The 20,851-nt window shown below is 33.1% G+C and overlaps 1 protein-coding gene across 4 annotated transcripts in view; it reads right to left on the reverse strand.

Annotated features, from left to right (window-relative positions):
* LOC150098421 (uncharacterized) overlaps window positions 1-20,851 on the reverse strand; it is a 215,367-nt gene that overhangs the window by 104,160 nt on the left and 90,356 nt on the right. For 3 of the 4 annotated variants that reach the window (XM_090404580.1, XM_090404581.1, XM_090404582.1), the window contains exon 2: window positions 386-607. In XM_090404580.1, coding sequence (XP_090260706.1) covers window positions 386-547 — 162 coding nt within the window. In that variant the 5' untranslated portion in view covers window positions 548-607. Of the gene's footprint in view, window positions 1-385; window positions 608-13,554; window positions 13,710-20,851 lie in introns of those variants that run through there. The other variant, XM_090404579.1, reaches the window with a different exon arrangement.

Below are 20,851 nucleotides of genomic sequence, written 5' to 3' on the forward strand. Positions count from 1 at the left end.
CTTTCATGGATGGAATTTGTATGAAAAAAAAAAAAAGAAAGAAAGAAAAAATACTAACTCTACCATCCTGTCATATTTCACGTTATAATGCATTCAACATAACTCAGTTCAAAACATAAGAGCATGAGGTAGCAGGCCATGATACCATTCTGTGAGTATATTTCTCTCTCTCTCTCTTTTTTTTTTTTTAAATGCCAGACCCAAAAACGTTCCTTTGTACAAATATCTCAAATAGCATTTTACAGTGCCTTAACTGAACAACTACCACATTTTGAGTGTAACAGTTATTCCTGTTATAGCAATTCTATAAACAAAGTTTAATGAAGCTTAATATATAATTTAAAAATGAACAGCAAGTGTCAATCAATGTTCTATAAACACTTACTTCACAGAAACAGATTCCATCATAGCAGTCCCCATGTCCTGAACAGTTATCTGTACAGTTGATATTATATCTTATTCCCATTGGTCCCAGTGAAGTAAAATGCAACAGTGGTGGAAAATGTGGTGGTGGAGTAGACAATGGAGAATCATTGCAGCCAACCATTCTTCTTTAAGAAATAACTATTTATATTAAACACTGAAAATCAGTGTATAGCAAAACAGCCTGAAAATAAATAACCATATAAATTTTAAAAAAATGTCATACTAACTACTGTATTGAAAAATTCATTGAAAAATGTCAATAAGACAAATATGTTATTAAAATATATCTTATTATACAATGATTCATAAAGATCATAGTTCATTATTTTTAATAAAAAAAAATGAATGATACTGTATACAAAAAAAAGAATACTGTATGACAGACACGTGACTCATTATGTATTCCTATATATAAAAACTGATTATTTTAGAAATGACAGTAAAAAATGAATCATAAAACTACAGAAATATTCTGGTGAAATCTGATGCAAATGTGCAGAGTTGATTAATATAATAATGACAATACCTGCTAGCTGTGCCATAACTAGCTTTTTCATGGGCCCTGTGCAAGACTTTATTTTTGCCTCTTTTTTTTTTTTTTTTTTTGAAAAAAAAAAAAAAGTTACAGAATCGGACCCCACAGTGGCAAAATTTAAAATTTGAAAATTAAAATATAATAGTGATTTTTTTCCACCCTATTTCAGGCTTCCTTTGTCCGGCCCTGTACTTGTGCACCCGCTGCACTTGCCCAGTTATGGCACTGCCTGCTGGATTTACTGTCCATAACATGGACTACTCATCACAAATACCAGTTCAACATTGAGATGTGCATAAATTTACATATAAATTTATGCACATCTTAATGAAAGAAGCAAAGCACTGAAAGAAGAAAAAAGTTATCAGACATGTGAAAAGGCAACATGAAACTCAACTATAAATGTTCACAAACTTTATTTAGAGTTCTGGGGAAAATTATGAAGTATAAAAATTTAATCGCAATAATTCACTACAAAGAAATTGAAATTATTAAGTGAAAGATTTCTTTTAATTGTTAATTTCAATTGAAATTGAAATTAATAATTGAAAAAAATTATTTGGTGTAAACCATTTTCCATGACTGGAGTACAGCTCATAGGACTATTAAAAATGGAATTTTGTTACAATGGAGATCCTATAGAACAAGTAAAATATTTCAGCTATTTAGGCACAGTTTTTAGTGAAGACGGCAGATTAAATCTGGAAATAGACAACAGAATACGCAAAGCTTGTGTGGTGAGTAGCCAGCTGAATAAATTTATTTGGAATAAGAGAGAAATTAGCCAAAACACCAAACTAGCAGTATACAAGACAGTGTTCAAACTATTATAAACTAGTCAGATCCATAACTTAGTTTTAAGTTATGGACCTGAGAGTTAATTTAGAAATAAAGCACTTGATCAAAGACTAGCAAAGACAGATATGAGGGTTCTGAGAAAATTAGGGAAACGACCTGATGACATCAATGGTACAATTATATTAAAACTAAAGATATTAGAAAGGAACTTGACATTATTAGCATTCAAGAATGTGTCAGCAGAGCTAACCTAAGATGGTATGACCACTGAAATAGAATGGGTAAGGAAAGTTAGAAAAACAGGTGTTTGATGCCAAGATGGCAAGAAAGAGATCCAGAGGAAGACCAAATTCTAGGTGGATTGATTCAGTCAAAAATGCCTTAGAAGCCCAAAATATTAGATATGACACTATTGGAGTGTCATATCTAACATTTTGATTTGGAGGAAAGTTGTTGATAGAAGATTTATAATAATGTAAACTTAATCATGTAGTTCTGTCATAGTAACCTGAACACCCACCCCTTGAGGGTACATATCAGAAACCTCATGATGATGATAACAAAACAGTATATGAGAATTATAGAGCATTGTTCCAGATAAGATCTATATAACATACTTGAAAAGAAGCTAAAAAAATTGTGAAAGAACAACCATAGACATGGAGAGAGAGATCAGGGTCAAATTCCATTTTAAGAAAGATACCAGTGAAGCAATCATGAAAATATAACAAGATTCTGGATTTATGTTATGTAAATCAAGAAAAGAGCATATCATAAAGTGAAAAAGAAAAGCTATTCAAAATACTACAATTATTTGGTGTAAATGAGACATACAGCAATATGTAACCTATATCTAAGTTGCACTTTAGCAGTTAGAGTTGAGAAAGTAGAAGATGGTTTAATGTAACATCAGATAAGGCAAAGATGCATATCCACATTGTTATTCATTTATGTGTGAGTGCCAGCACAGAGAATGTGACATTAAAGTTGATATCAAAATTACATATTTGAAAGCAGAGAGCTGATTTTACAAACATGCAAAACTGAGTTCTATTTTACGCATATCTTATTTATATCCTTAAATAAATGCACTACTAGTCATCAGGACTATTTAACTAAACTGAATAACTTCTGTATCAAATTTAGTATGAAAAACTGCAATAAAGGAACAAACTAGGAATATGATTAGACCTTGCCTGCATTCTCAATGAACATTCAGCTATTTAAGTACAAAATTTGGTGTGGATTTGTAAATTAAACATGGAAATAGGTAATAGAATAAAAAAGTTAATATGGTGAGAAGCCAGACAAATAAATTTACATGGAATAAGAAAGAAATTAGACAAACACTTAATTGGCAGTGTATGTATGTATACACACAGATAAGATACCACTGGATGGGAAAAATTATTATTGTTATTATTACATGACACCTCCAGGAAGTCCAAAGACCCATCGAGGGAGGGCACCTACTCTAAAATTCTCTGCTCCACCAACTGTAACTACCATCATCATCTACACCAACGCCATCTACCACTCACCACTAGATTTTCGCCAACAATCAAAAACATCCATGCCCACAGTAGGATTCGAACCCACAGCCTTTTGGCTGGAAAGTGAACAGGCTAACCACTCGGCCAACCAGGCCAGCAATTCCCAGGGGAATTGTTGTTCCTGATTATGTTATTAGTATAGTATGGTGTTAGTCATTAAACTCATATAGTATATAGTATATAGTATATATTATATAGTATAGTATGGTGTCTATCATTAAACTCATGCCTTGATGGTAGCGCTACAGAATCATCCTCTTCAACATTAGTTGGTATACAATTTTGAGTTGCAGAGTTAATATTTTTATTCAGTAATTCATGGAAATATTCTCTCCATCAGTTTTTTACTCTTTCTTTGTTTGTTAATGTGTTTTCTTGTCCATCTCTATATATATCTAGCCCTAGCTTATATCATCATTTAATTTGCTTAATCGTATTATAAGTTTGCCTAAGATTTCCTTTGTTCTTCATTTCCTGTTTTATTGTGCATATCATTTCATTAAGGGCTTGTCTTTTCTTCCTTTGACAGATTTTATCTGCTTCTTGTCTCAGTTCCTTATATTTTTTCTTTCTTGATTCCTAGTATTGGTCTTGTAGTAAATTCTTTATATGCTTTATTTCTTTTTCTTATTGCTTGAGGACATTCTTCATCAAACAAATCTTTTTTCTTTTGCTTATTTTCATTGGAGCAATATTAGCTGACTAATACAATCCTACCAATATATGCTATTGAATATCTCATTATGCCAAAGTGCATAACTTGACACTTACTAACATTGAATTGAATTGATAGCCATTATCACTTGCCCACACTTCAAGCCTGTTCAAATTACCATCTCTGATTGCCCTATCTTTGTATCATCAGCAAACAATTGAACATCTTCCTGTCAGACCTTACCCAATATCATTAATATGTGGATTAAACAACAGTGATCCCTCAGGCACACGACTGGTCATCTTAATTCTGGCAGATTTATACCCCCACATACCACTTCTGATAACTGTCCATCAGCCACCCATCATGAACAAGAACAGATGATATCCCTGGAATAATAAAAATTAAGATATCAATATTAGAAAAGATTTTGACATTGTTCAAGAATGTGTAACCAGAGCTAATCTAAGGTGGTATGATCATTTTAACACAACAGAGAGAGAAGTGATTAACACAAAAAAAAAAGACAAAGATCTAGATGGACTGATGCGATTAGTAATGTCTAGAAAACTGAAAATTAAAATATAACTATATTACCTTACAGATCAAAACCCATACCAATCAATCTGCAAGAAAATAATTAACAGGCAGTAATAATGTAAACTTTATCACACGGCATTATCACAGTATTCTGTGCATCCCATGAGGATACATAGGTATTAGTATACAAAAGAACTTCTCTCTGGTAACTGTTAAATCACTGGTAGTGAAGTTATTAATTGCTTTCCAATATCATTACTGAGGTGGTAATAACAATTGATTTTGAGGTCAAGAATCGTTGTTTCTTGTTATTTTTTTTTAATTTGTTGTATTACAGTAGTATTTTTTGTTATGGTTGTTGGGCATGTTTTGGTGTTTTTATGATTTTATTTTTTTAGAGGTTATCTTGTTTCTACCGTTTCTTTTTTCAATGTGCTGTTTTATTCCTTCTTTTTTTTGCTAGTGATTGAAGTTAAATTTTTAAGATGAACATGTTAATTTTTTTTTCATTTTTCTTTGTGCAGTGGTTATGGTAAGTATTTTTTTTCTCTCCCTCTCTCTGTTTACTATATATTTTAAAAGGCTTATGTTCCCATTACCTGATGTGACTCATTTTTTAAACATGGATATGATGTCATCAATATCAAATTCCTGCCATGTACCCTCAAGAAGTGTACAGGATATGACAGTACTACATGAAAAAAATTACATCATTACTAACTTCCTATCTACAATTTTCCTCCAAATCAGTCTGTTACTTGTCAAAATCCAACATTATCAGATCTTATATTTCTATCGTCTAAGACACTTTGTACCGTATCAATCCACCTATATCTTGGTCTTCCTCTGGGTCGTTTTCCTGCCAACCTGGCAGAGAACACTTGTTTTGCTAATCTTTCTCTGCCCATTCTGTTTAAGTGACTATACCACCTGAGATTAGCTCTGCTAATGCATTCCTGGATGCTGACAATGTCAAGTTCTTTCCTAATATCCTCGTTTTTAATATGATATTGTCATTGATGCCATCTGTTTACGCCTCTAATCTTTCTCAAGACTCTCACATATGTAGTCTCTAGTCTTTGGCCAAGCGTTTTACTTCTGACCCAGCTATCATATCCATAAGTTAAAACTGGTTTGAACACTGTCTTGTATACAGCTAATTTAGTGTTCCGACTAATTTCTCTCTTATTCTATGAATTTATTCAATCGACTTCCTACCATACCAGCTTTGTTGATTCTGTTGTCTATTTCCATATTTAATTTAGCATCTTCACTAAAAATCGTGCCTAAGTAGCTGAAATGTTTTACTTGTTCCACAGGTTCCTCGTTCACAACGACATTTTCAACAATTCTACCTATTTTCAATGTCTGTCTTTTTAATGCTGACCTTCAACAATATCTATTACAACAGTTATTCTATTTAGTCAAGGAATCTTGCAAACTTGTAGCAGATTTATTTAGAAGTACAACATCGTCTGCATAAAGCAAAAAGCTGACATTAACATTTCCAATTTTGATATCATGTTTAATACCACTTTCCTTCATAATGTGATCCATATAGATAATGAATAACAGAGGGATAATGTACATCCTTGTCTCACACCACATATAACATTAAACCATCTTCCTGTACTTCCTTCAATTCTAACTGCTGAATTACAACTCAAATAAAGACTAAGTATTGTTTGCTATAATGCCCCATTGACACCATATAACTGTAGCGTATTGAATAGCTTCTCTCTTGACACCTTGTCATATGCCTTTTCCAGATCGCCAAAGCTTAAATATAGATATTTTTTATATTCGCATACTTTCTCAACTATTTGTCGTAAAATGAAGATCTGATCCTGACAGCCTCAATTTGGCCTGAATCCAGCTTGTTCTTCACCAAGCTTTTCTTTCACAATTCTTCTCAACCATTTCTAGAGTACACTTGCATAGATCTTGCCAGGAACACTCAGTAGGGAAATACCTCTGTAATTCTCTTATTCAGTTTTATTTCCATTTTTATATATGGGTACTATTATAGCTCTACTCCAATCATCAGGAATTCGTCCCTCTGTCCAGGCTTTCTGAACTATGCAGTGCAGCCGCCAGTGTAAGACTTTTATACCACCACACTTCAGCATTTCTGGTTGAATATCATCTACTCCTGCTGCCTTTCCATAGTTCAAGCCTTTGATGGCTTTTTCTACTTCAAGGGTGGATATGTATTCCTGACTGTATGCATGGTCAGTGTTTTTTTACTACTGTGCTATCATTGCTTGTTTCATTTAGCAATTTTTCAAAGTAATTGCTCCACACTTCAAAGATATCTTTTTCTCCTGTTTTCATGTCATCTTTATCATCTCTAACTCCTTTTACAGTACTCTTTCCTCCATTTCTAAGCTTCTTCAACAACCTCCAGAATATCTTACCACCTCCTTGATATTTATTTTCTATGTTCTTGCCAAGGTCCTCCCATGATTTTTGTTTAGCTAGTTTTACACTGCGTTTCGCTTTCTTACATTTGTCTCTGTATTCTATAAGAGCAAAAGCTGACTTATTTGCCAGGAACTTTTGATATGCTTCCTTCATTTCCTTCACTGCCTCTTTAACTTCCAGTGTCCAGCATGGAGTTCTTAATTTTCTATCCTTGCAGACAACCTCACCACATGCCTCTCTGGCTAAATGAATCAGAGTTTTCTTCAAGGCTTGCCACTGAATCTCGAGGGTTTGGTTCCTGTTCTCAAACTCTTTCATTTTTTCTTCAATAATCTTTGTGTATTTTAGTCCACAGTTCACATCTGACAGCTGCTCAACTTTTATTTGCTTTAAAACTTTCTCACGTGTTATTCTTTTCAGTACGAAATTCAATTTTATCCTGCTCAAGACTAAATAGTGATCACTTCCAATTTCATATCCTTTGTACACTCTGGTGTCCTGCACCAAGGAGAAAACATCACTATCAACAATAACATAGTCAATGAGACTTTTCTTATTCCTTGCCCCTTCTCTCCATGTGAATTTGTGCACATTTTTATGTTGGAACATGGTGTTAGTAATAACCAGTCCATGTCCTGAGCAGAAATCCAACAGGTATTTGCCATTATTATTAGCTTTGCTCTTTTATCCAAATTTTCCCAATATATTTTTGTATGTCTGACAATCATTACCTTCTCTGCTATTTAGATCCCAAACAAGGACCAACTTTTCCTTTTTCATTGTGTCAGATGCTTTCTCTAAAGCATTAAAAAATTCCTCCACTTCTACCTTAGTAGAACCTTCTGTGGGACCATAGGCACAAATAAGTTTCATTGTCCAATTCCCCATTCTGATATTTGCCCACATCACTCTACTTGACTGCTTGCCATTCAAGAAGATTAACCTCATATTTTGTGTTGAATACTATGGCTACTCCTTCTTTTCCTTGATTGTCATTGCCTGAATATAACATTTTGTATTTATTGCTCAGAAAGATCTCACCAGTTTTTCTCTTTTTTGTTTCAGTCACCCCTATTATGTCGATCTGGTACTTATCTAATTCTTCAGCTAGCTCCATTTCTTTGCCATTCAGGCTTCTTATGTTGATAGTACTGATCTTTAACTCTGGTGATGTTGAGTTGGGGGTGTGCTTTCAGATTTGTTCCAGTAGCTGACTTTTTGCTGTTTGCCCTGGTGAAAACAACGGTGGCCTTGTTTAACCGGGCAACGCCCCAGCCAGCATGAAATTTTGTCATGTTGTACCATCATTTTCTATATTGGTTTAAGCCAATAAGAATACAATTTGGTTGGCTAAATCCCAAATTGGCAGCCCATCCTCGTTTGTTCAGTATCCAGGTAGATACCCAAGAGGGTGCACCACGAGAAGGTGAGGATTGGACATTAGGCCAGATTGTTGTGCTACTTTTTCTGTTATTGGCTTTAGTGTATTGGTATGGGTTGGGTTAGCTTTCAAGCAAGGCCAGACGTGTTTGTCTCTTAGTAGCTGTGTTACTCTGCTTTTCGAGAGGTGGTATGTTTGATTCACTGACTTTAGAAGGTCAAGTCAGCTGTTAAAACTGCAGGCCAGAGGTGTTTGGTAGTATGTTTTTGTGTCTTGCATTTGGTACTTGCATTTCTATTATTGGTGCAGGTATTTCTGTTTCGCTACAGGGTGATATGGCATGCTGTTTGAATTTAAAATGTTGGAGTATTTTTAGACAGATGTTTTATGTATGTGTATTAATATTTTTAGAGTTAACTTGTTTGTTATTTTATTTTTTCATTATTTTTGTGGTTTTGTCAATTTTTTCAGTGTGTCAATGTTTTGTTTTTGTATCACTGGCAGATATATTAGTTCATTTATTTGTAGAAAGCTGAGGGGGGGGGGGGAGTGCTAGATTGCAGTTAAGAAATATAGGCCAATATTTTCAATGTGGAGAAGCATGCCTATTTAAATTAACCAAAACAATAATCATGCCCAACTCCTGGTAGAAATATAACAGAAGAATTTACTATAGATAGTATCATGAAATTTAATCTATTGAGTTGTTTATACCTAATAGAATAATAAGCTTTCTTCTTATTTGTTTTTCAATGTTTCTGTTATTGGAAGTTATGTAAAAATGCCAAGGACAGCTTATAATAAACCAAGGTAACAACATTTATTTGCAGTAAGAAAAATTAGCAAAAAAAAAAAAAAAATGTGTAAGCATTATGAGTTAGTGGATTGTGATTTGCAGATACAAAAAAAATACTGGAATGATTAATTAGTGTTTCTTCAATTAACCACTGCAGCAGCCTTGATGCGTATGCATGTCAATAAATGCAGGCAAAGCATAAACTGATATAATTCATCCATATACCAAATATGGATTTGATTTGTTGTAGAAAGCTATATATATGGATGCATAGAGATATATATGCATGAAATCCATCCATATTTATCTTGGTGGATAATGTAATTCTAATGAGAATTACAGATTACAAGTAATAAGAGTCAGCCTGGTTGGCCGAGTGGTTAGTGTATCCGCTCTCCAGCCAAAAGGCTGCAGGTTTGAATCCTGCCGTAGGCATGGATGTTTGTGATTGTCTGTGAAAATACTAGTGGTGGTAGGCAGTAGATGGCATTAGTGTCCAACTTTTTGGCTTGCCTGTGCCACATTGAGTGAAGAGGAATTGTCTTGGGCCACATCTAAAATGTCTAATATAGTAAATGTGTATATATGTATATATACACACACACACACACATTTACTATATTAGACATTTTATTAGACATTATATATATATATATATATATATAAAATGTAACAAAACTTCCTTTATTTTTTAAAATTTTTTATTGTAACATTAAAAAAAAAAAGAGTATGCAAGTATACTTGAGAAACGGTTGAGAAGAATTGTGGAAGAAAAGCTTGGATTCAAATAGAGGCCAAATAGAGGCTATCAGGATCAGATCTTCACTTTACAACAAATAGTCGAGAAAGCATGGGAATATAACAGAGATCTGTATTTAAGTTTTGTCGATTTGGAAAAGGCATATGACAAAGGGCCAAGAGAGAAGCTATTCAATATGCTACAGTTATATGGTGTCAATGGGGCATTATATCAAGCAATACTTAGTCTTTATTTGAGTTGTAAGTCAGCAGTTAGAATTGAAGGAAGTACAGGAAGATAGTTTAATGTTAAATCTGGTGTGAGACAAGGATGTACATTATCCCCTCTGTTATTATCTATATGGATCACATTATGAAGGAAAGTGGTATTAAACATGATATCAAAATTGGAGATGTTAATGTCAGCTCTTTGCTTTATGCGGATGATGTTATACTTCTAAATAAATCCGCTACAAGTCTGCAAGATTCTCTGACTAAATTGAATAGCTGCTGTAATAGATATGGTATGATGGTCAGCAATAAAAAGACAAAGACAATGAAAATAGGCAGAATCATTGAATATGTCAACTGTGTTGTGAATGGAGAACCTGTGGAACAAGTGAAACATTTCAGCTACTTAGGCACGATTTTTACTGAAGATGGTAAATTAAATATCGAAATAGACAACAGAATCAGCAAAGCTGGTATGGTAGGAAGTCAATTGAATAAATTCATATGGAATAAGAGAGAAATTAGTCGGAACACTAAATTAGCTGTATACAAGACAGTGTTCAAACCAGTTTTAACTTATGGATCTGAGAGCTGGGTCAGAAGTAAAACACTTGACCAAAGACTAGTGACCGCAGATATGAGTCCTGAGAAAAATTAGAGTCATGAACAGATGGCATCAATGGCAATATCATATTAAAAATGAGGATATTAAGAAAGAGCTTGACCTTGTCAGCATCCAGGAATGCGTTAGCAAAGCTAATCTCAGGTGGTATGGTCACTTAAACAGAATGGGAGAGGAAAGATTAGTAAAACAAGTATTCTCTGCCAGGTTGGCAGGAAAACGACCCAGAGGAAGACCAAGATATAGGTGGATTGATACGGTACAAAGTGCCTTAGACGATAGAAATATAAGATCTGATAATGTTGGAGTCTTGACAAGTAACAGACTGATTTGGAGGAAAATTGTAGATAGGAAGTTAGTAATGATGTAATTTTTTTCATGTAGTACTATCATATCCTGTACACCCCTTGAGGGTACATGGTGGGAATTTGATGATGATGAAAAAAAAAAGAGGGCAGCATAAAGACAAAACCAGTGAGATATCTGGTCTAGTTTAAAACCAATGCATCAATGCCTGGTTCGATGGAAGTGAGCTCTCAAGGTTTTCCTCAGAAACATTTTGATCTAACTTTACTCTTCATATGCTTCATTCTTGAAAATAGTTGTTCACAAATGTACGTACTAAGAAAATGCAATGATATGAATAAAACGTGATTGTGAAGCAAAGGATATTTTTCCCTGGGAAGATAGGTTTTATAAAAATCTAGCAAAGAGACATGATCAAATTTTTCTTCTGATTGAAACTCTATACATTCCATTTGAAAATTCAAAGATAATGTATTTATGTCAACTGGTAATGGAGTCACAAACATACAAAAAATATGAAATCTTGAAACCTATTCTCAAATTCCTGTATCAAAACAGAAAGAAATACAGCATATTTTTCACATCACATAATAATGTTAAAAGTTTAAAATCTTATGAGGCAGCATTACTAACAATCAAGGGCTGCCCGCAGGTAGGATACCCCTGGTGTAGATGATGTGGTTCGCTATAGTTGGTGGATTGAGTGGTGGAGACGGAGAGTTGTAGAGTAGGTGCCACTTTCGATGAGTCTTTGGACTCCTTGAATGTGTTACATAATAATAAGAGTCAAACTAATATGGAGAAATATGTTTTAGATCCATTTCATCACGATTGTGATAAAGAAATTTATGTAGTGTACTAAAAGAAAGGAAAGTTTCATGAAGTGATAATATAAGGAAAGTAGTGCTATAGAATTGTAATGAATATTTTTTTTCTTGGAAAGAGAAAGAAAATATAACAGTAACAAATGGGAATGGAGTAATTGTATTGAAAATTATTGTTTATTGTAACAATACTTTGCATTTACTTTGTAATAAAAGAGATTGTTGATGAATATGTTTCTATGTAGTGCAGCATCCCAGAATTGATATCACCAGATGTAAGTCATGTGGTGTTGATTTCTCAGTTATTGAAGAAAAGTCCCTTTAGTATACAGCAATCAAGAAATTATGACACTGTGTTCCTATTTTAAAAAAATATTATTGTGCATTACATTTAGTAATTTTGAAGAATCGAAATTACTTCTATAAAATATTTTAAAAAAATTAGATAGTGCCAAACTAAAATAAAAGCCGAACCATAAAATTATGTGGATTTGGATGTATTTAACCAAATTAAAAATCATTAAATAAAAATGTGTTTGTATTTAACACTTGATTTTTTAAATACTGTGTGAAATATTTTATCACTAAAAAAAAAAAAATTATGACAAGCCATAATTTTTTTGACATATGTTATTATATATGTTTGACATCGGCAGACAGTCCGATGTCAAACATATATAATACTGTACTAATATGCAAAGTACAGTATTATATATGTTAAACACGCAGTAATAAGGCATTTCATATCTGCGAGAACAGTATATATCAGGATAATCAAAAATAGTGATTTTAAGGAACATGTCATGTTCCTTAAAATCACTATTAAGGAACATGTCATGTCCTTAGTATTAACCCAAACATCACAATTTTTAGAAAAAAATATGGCAAGACCACTTTATATGAGCAAATGTACGATTAATTTTGAAATTTTCTACTGACTGAAATAATAATAAATAAGAAGAGGAGTATAAATTAAAGAATTTATTTTAAATACGGTGAAAATCAGTTTATTATTATTATGCTCGTGTTAATATAGAGAAGGGGAGAAAATGATGGAACCAATGCAAGAGTTAAAATTATGGTACAGTACCACGACTCCGTGAAGAGAGTAAGCGAAAGAAAATTAAGTAGAAAAATATATGGCATACGTAAAAGTGCACAACTTATACTTTTTGTTGTTGTTGTTTTGTTTCAATAAGAGTTCACACATCAGCTTCCCTATGGAATATGGGAAAGATGCGCGCGCGCACACACAAACTTTCCCAAATTTGACCGTATGAAACCTTTTATATAACACGCAATAATTTAACGTGGTAACAAATTTTTATGTACATAAAAATTTATAAGCTTATATCTAAGATTTTTTTCCTTTGGCTTATTCTTCCGGGAAAAAAAAAAAAAAAAAAAAAAAAAAAAAAAAAAGAAACAAAGTAAACAAAATTTTTAAAAATTCTGCACTCATTAAGTGATATTTTAAAATGTATTAACACATACTTAAAAGTTACGAGTATATAAAAATTACATGATTAGGTGTTTTCAATTACATTTCTTAAAATCTGGATTATGTTCAACAGCATGGTAATTATGTTGCATTTATTCATTCGATTCTAACCCATTGTCACTAAACGAGAAGCGCGATGATAAACAAAGAAATTTATTTAGCAGAATGTATTTGTTTTTCGCTGCCTTACGAACGTAAAGAAATCATCAAACACAATTACTTACAGTGGTGGCCACGGCAATGATAATATTCTCATTACTGAGACTTTCGGCCTCTTTCATTTTCACGCGAATCATATAAATTCACCTTTTTGACAGCTCAGCTGCTAGGTTCCTATTGACAATAGCGGTTACACAACCGCGGAAACGAGGAGAAGCATCATGGGATACCATGCACGAAACGTAGAACAGCAGAACGCATTCTGTCATTCTCAACTCTGCATAGCGCGGTTGCATGACGGGATAGCATGTACCTCCTTGAGAATCAAGTCTTAGGAATATCCTACAGTTCTCGCGCAAGCAAGAAGTAAAAAATAAATCCTACAAAAATTAACCCATTAAAAAAGTAATAAGAAATGTTGATCATAAATGTTTCTGCAGAACAGGTTCCAAAAAAGCAAAGAAGTTTCAAAATAATAATAATTTTAAAAAAAATCTAAAAGGAACTGTGGAAGCCACTTACACGTTTTCATGTCCTAGTTAGGAATATTAATATGATTTTAATTATGAGAGGGGCGGTTACCATAGAGATTAGCCAGTTAATTTCAAAGAAAATAGACAAAAATTTCACCGCGTAGCAGAATTAAAGTTCTTTTAAGAAGAAAATAGATTCACGACTGAAAGTAGTAGTGCCGGTTATTACTCATCAGTGCCGAGATTAGAAATCACACAGGACAACTGACAAAGAAGGGTACGTTAAAGGGACCGTAATGTATAATAAAAGAAATTGGCAGATAAAAGTTAAGGTTCCAGATGTGTTCTGCGTTCCTCTTAGCCGTGCGCGGAATGCGCCAGCGCAATTTTTTATTTTATTTTAGCTAAATCAAAGATAACATCTAAAATCTCTGTAGACATAAGCTGAATCGTTTATATAAGTTCGATTAACTTTGGAATACAGTTGTTTCTTAAGATGTCTGAAGGTGACCCGGGCTTTCTGAATACGGAAGATGGGAGTGGTAAAAAAATGAGAGAAGAAAGTAAAATACCGCTTACGTTTGCTACAAGCATTCTACCGATTTTGGTTTCTTTCCATTTTTTAGAACTTCTTCTAAATGTTTTTTTTAGAAGCTTATTAGCTCTTTATACTTAAGTTCTTCTAAATGTTTTTTTTTTTTTTGGATCGTGTCTATTTAGTTTTAAATGTTTCATTTTAATTTCTTTAATTGTACAAATATTTAATCTTTATGCCATCTGTCCACAGGTGGGTGACACACATGTCCATCAATAGGGGGAAGCGCCTTGTTTATTGATCCCCTGTATCGCTAGCAGCGGAACCCATAGTAACTATTGTTTATTAGTTTAGTGTTCCAGATAGGGTAGAAGTTGAGTGTTAAAGGATCTGTCCATTTTAGAAAGAACTAACAGCAATTGGGTAGTAACTTGATGGTAATGATTTGCTACCCTTCTATAGAAATAGTTCGAATATGGACTAATTTCCAAGCTGTAGGATAAATACCCGTGCAATAAGAGGATGTAAAAGGTAATAGAAAACAGGACAATGGTTTTTCCGTGAGTAAAGATGCAAAAAAAAAAAAAAAAAAAAAAAAAAAAAAACTATTCGGGCGCAAAGACTTAAAAATTAGCTACAAAAAGTTACGGCAATGCAAGGAACCGGAAAATATGATTGCATTTTGCTTGCAGACATTTCGCGATATAGTACAGACAGAAAGGGAAAGATGGATAGTTCAAAGAAAGCTAGGTGCAACATGTTTCATCCTTCTCTTGAGCAATTCTTAATACAACTTCTTGGAGCCATGACTTACAATGTCAGTAATGCGCTCAGTACACATATTCGGAAAGAAGACTGGATCATTAAAACAGGGCATTTTAAAACACATATCATTCCATTTGACATTATTATAACGGTAGATAATACGTGGCGGAATGTGGTTGTAGGAAGTTGCAACCGCCGATAGTACTAAATACTATCCTTCTATAACGATGATGAATAAGAATGGTAGTATCTTAACGGCTAGTGGCATAAATTAAATGTCCAAATGCTGTAAATAGGTACGTTTATTAATAAAAAATTATTATAACTTAACGTCTTTGTGATTTTAAAATTGTTTATCTTGATAAACTTTGCGTCCTATGCCCACCCTTCCGGCAAAGGGTGTGGCAATCGAAAAAAAAAAAAAAAAAAAGGGGAACAGCTGCTGATACACACCCTAGTACTTGAAAAAAATGACCATTTCGCCAACTCGTAATCTTACAAACGAGATAATTCCTAATTTCTTTTGGAAATGGGAAGTAATTATAGTGTTTTTGAATTCATATTTAAGGAGTTGAAGGAAAAATTTTAGTGAAAGTAGTCAGCTGAATCATATAAAAATCGTTGTTCGTATTTACATATTTATCAAAAAAAAAAAAAAAAAAAAACATAGTTCCAGGAAATACTCGTCTGAAGCACTATTCGGAAACTGCCATACGACACACCAATGTTTCTGCTCTGCTTACTTCATCGGGGAAATATTTCAGTACTGAGTGGTGGTGTTTCTTGAGTATTTGTAACTTAAAAATCTTTAGGATATTAGTTTCCTGAACCACAAGCTTCGCGAAAAAAAAAAGTATCACTTCATTCAGTTTCTGTGGATTAATATAATGGAAAAAACGTTTATCAAATATTGGGGAGTAGGGGGGGGGGGGTAAAAAACATTAGTGAAATAAGGTGAAGGTGTAGACATAATCTTAAAATTACAGTATATACACATGTATGTAAAGAACATAATGGTAATTTGTTTTCGAGTTCAACACGCGCTAAATTTCAGTCGGTTATTTTTCTTGAAATATACTAAAAATTTGAAAATTCCAAATTCTATTGCAGTAATACACATTGCATAAAAAATTTTAATACCCCATGTATTATTACATGACACATCTATGAAGTCTCACACCGCAGGAGGCTGGATTGGGTTGTTCTGAGTTACAACGAAACAACTAAGGATGTCTGTTAATTGAGTATGTTTTTCTGGGCGATATGCTTGGTTTACTAGTGAAAACCCCGAATTTTCAGAGTGGGAAAAATTCTACTATACTCATATGGATGTCACACGTCTCAAGGCTAGATAATCGGGCAGAATTTTAAGGAATATGGAGAGAACGGCTCGGCTCCTGACAAAATAAGCTGACAATTTGGGACTTAGTCAACCAAACTGTATTCTGTATTAATCCAAACTGAAAGATAGTGGGAGTACAATGAGATGAAATGTCATACAGGCTGGGGCGTTGCCTGGATAGACAAGACCCAAGCTGTTTGTGTCAGGGAGAGAGAACAGAAAAAAGTCAGCTGCAACAGAATTCGAGTCAAGAACAGAAGAATTCAAGGTAGGAGGTATCAATATAAGAAGTGTCAACAAAAAGAAGCGGGACTGGCAGAAAAATCAGAGAAGTACCACGTGGAAATAACTGCTGTTACCAAAACAAAGAAGACAAAAACGACTGAGATTCTTCTAAATATGTTATGTTCATAAAATGATGACCAGAAAAAGACAGGATAAGCTATACTATTCGACACTAAATAAAAAGATAATCTTGAATGGCAAACAGTTTGATGTAGAATGACGTGGGAAAACACCAAAAACGGACACTGAGATATATTTGTATCTAAAATCCGATAGAAGGTTCTACGAAGAAAGAAGCACAAGAATTTTTTTTTTTTTTTGAATCATTATAGAACTGCTGATAAAGACAAAGTTGGTTTATGTTGGAAATCTAAAGAGAAGAGTAGGAAATCAATACCAGACATATCTAAATAGTTTGGGGACAAATGAACAAAGCTCATAACGTACCTTATGGATTTCTGTTCAGGACGTGGACTAGTTATTATTAGATATGGAACAGCCAGGTTCAAACACAAAGAGAGAGAAAGAGAAAGTTCCATAATAATTAATTAGGAACAAAATAAAACAAAGCAGTTAAATAGCATTTAAATTTTATTTTACACATAAGACTGGATCTTTGAACACAAATATGCTAAAAACCAATAATTTATGCAATTATTTTGAGCAGAGCTTCCTCATTTCTGTGGGAAAATAAATACTCTTTGATTAGAATTTTGTATTTGTTTGGGTTCGTTTCATTTCTTAAAGGTAGTGTGTTGAATACTTTTGGCGCTAAATAAATATAATGTTTGTGTATTGCCTCTTTATTTGCTTTTGGAACTAAATATTTTAGGCCCTTATGTCTACTAAGGAAAGTATCTCGTTTGATATTTACGTATTCGTTGTCGTTTTTTTGTGAATAATAGTACCCTATAGACGTATAAAGATCTAAGGAGTAGTATGTTTAGTATGGTATATTTATTACACGTTGCAGTATCCTTATATTTTTTTCTAGTTAAGATTTTAATTACTTTATTCTGAGTCGAGACTAAAGGTTTCAGAGTAGTGCGATAGATTCCTCCCCAACTTAATATACCATATTGTAGTGTGCTTTGAATCCAGTTAGAATATAATATTTTTAGCATATTTAAATTTAAGAATCTTTTTAGGTAGAAGTAAAATCTGTTTAACATAATCCTTACTTTCTTTACGACATCGGTAATATGCGGTTTCCAGCTTAAATTACTATCAATTTTTAAACCCAAGTAAGTTATTACACTGACTTTTTCTATTTTCTGGCAGTTGCAATTTGAATTTGTCCTGCAATTCCAATCATGCAAAATTAATTGTACAGTGAAGTTCATTTTGCCAGTTGTATTTCGCAATTTAAAATTTACATATTTAGCTTTTGAGACATTCAGACTGAGTTTATTTGACTGGAACCAATTTGTTACTTTCAAAAGATCAGCATTCAAGATGGTTTTCATTTGTTCGGCTGCGTCTGTAGAGAAAATTAGTATGTATCATCTGCAAAAGTATTTATTTTATTGTTTAGTTCAAGATTGCAGAAGTTATTGATATAAATATTAAATAAAATTGGTCCCAAGACAGATCCTTGTGGTACACCGCAGCCTGCTGTTTTGGAGCTGCTGTAGCTGTTGTTTATTTTTACAATTTGTGATCTGGTATTTAAGTAATTTTTGAACCAGTTTAGGGCAGTACCTCGTATTCCTATGACTTCTAATTTTTTTTAATTAAAATTTCATGTGATACAGAGTCAAAAGCTTTGTGTATATCTAGAAATACTGCCAATGTTAGTTTATGTTCGTTAAGGGAGGTATAAACTGCAGTTTATACCTCCCTTATTTTTAAGATGTGTTTTTGAAGTTCAGTAAAGCATATTCTGTGCTAAACTTTTGCCTGAACCCAAATTGATTCTTTGAAAAGAAGTTGTTTTTGTCCAAGAATTTCACGAGTCTAATTTTTACCAATTTCTCTAATATTTTCGAAAAGATGTGCGCAAATTCACATGGAAAGTAGAAGAAAAGCCTCATTGACAATATTATACTGTAGTTGATAGCAATATCATCACGATAGTTCAGAACACAAGAACATACAATAATTTTTGTATGTTCTTGTGTTCAAAATAATTTTTGAACCAGTTTAGGGCAGTACCTCGTATTCCTATGACTTCTAATTTTTTTTAATTAAAATTTCATGTGATACAGAGTCAAAAGCTTTGTGTATATCTAGAAATACTGCCAATATTAGTTTATGTTCGTTAAGGGAGGTATAAACTGCAGTTTATACCTCCCTTATTTTTAAGATGTGTTTCTGAAGTTCAGTAAAGCATATTCTGTGCTAAACTTTTGCCTGAACCCAAATTGATTCTTTGAAAAGAAGTTGTTTTTGTCCAAGAATTTCACGAGTCTAATTTTTACCAATTTCTCTAATATTTTCGAAAAGATGTGCGCAAATTCACATGGAAAGTAGAAGAAAAGTCTCATTGACAATATTATACTGTAGTTGATAGCAATATCATCACGATAGTTCAGAACACAAGAACATACAGGGGATATGAAATAATAGAAATAAAATGAATGTCATGTTGAAAATTAAAATATGTACAAAGGTTTCATAAAGACAAGAATCAGAGTGGAGCAGTTTTCAGGGGTGAACTGTAGACTCAAATGCACAAATATTAAATAAAAACTGAGAGTTTGAAAACAAAAACTAAACCTTAAGAGATTCAATGGCAGATCCCGAATAAAAACATCTACTGATTCAGCCAGAGAGTCACGTGTTGACGTTGTCTGCAAGGATAGAAAAATCAGAACTCCATGGTGGACAAGATGCAGTCAAGGAAAAAGAAGAAAGCACACTGAACGTTTCTGGCAAGTAATTCAGCATAAAAATATTCTAGACGTCAGAAGTAATTAAGTTGAATGGCGATTAAATGAAACAAAAAATGACAGATCAATGATAGAAAATATTCACGAAAAATGCAATCAGCAATAGCTTATTCTACCTCAAGGACACATCAATATTTGAGGCAGAAAAAGTCATTAAAAATCAATCTCAAATGTGAAAATGGAACTGAAGTAAATTATATAGAAATGCTCAAATACCGAGGTATAAAAGTTTTATGGTGGCTGCACTGCATAATTCCAAAGGCCTGCTCAGAAAGTCAAATTCCAAATGACTGCAGTAGAGTTCGCATAGTATTCATCTATAAAAGAAAGAGAAATATAACTGAATGTGAGAATTACAGATAAACTTCCCTACTGAGTGCTCGAAGTAATATTTATGCAGGCATACTTGAGACGAGGCTAAGAAAAATTGGGAAGGGAAACTCGGAGAACAATCTGTGTTCAGGCTAAATATAGGTTGTCTCAGATTTTCGCTTTACGACAAATAGTTGAGAAATCAAAATAATATTACAAAGATTTGTTTTTATGTTCTATAGATCTGGAAAATGGCAGGCATTAATGCAAGAAGCGACAAGAGAAAAGATGTTCAAAATACTGCGAGTATAATTCTATGATGCAAACTGGAATAAATTGATATTAGGCCTAATATCAAAATGACGACATTAAACTCAGCTTTATATGATGATGTCATTTTCATAAATAAATCTAGTACAAGTCTTTAGGATTCTGTTGTAATAAATTTGGTATGAACATCAGCAATAAAAACAAAAATTGTGAAATATATATGAATATTGAGAACACTGTCTGCATCCTGAAAATGGCGAATTACAGCAATCCCTCGATTAGTGCGCCTAATGCGTTCTTTAAAACAGGCGCATTAATCGAAAACGCACTAATCGAATATAATAACCTATGGGAAAATGTATAATTCGTTCCTCAGATTTCTTTTTTGACCATTAATTTTTTAAGGGTCAAAATGTCTCAGGGTCTAGTTAAAGGAAAACCATGAAGCTGAAAGACAATAAAATATTCAAATTATAAATATTATTATTC

The sequence above is a fragment of the Typopeltis vanoorti genome, chromosome 15 (genome assembly GCF_054136105.1).
Source record: "Typopeltis vanoorti isolate ZY-2024b chromosome 15, IOZ_Tvanoo_1.0, whole genome shotgun sequence".
NCBI lineage: Eukaryota > Metazoa > Arthropoda > Arachnida > Uropygi > Thelyphonidae > Typopeltis > Typopeltis vanoorti.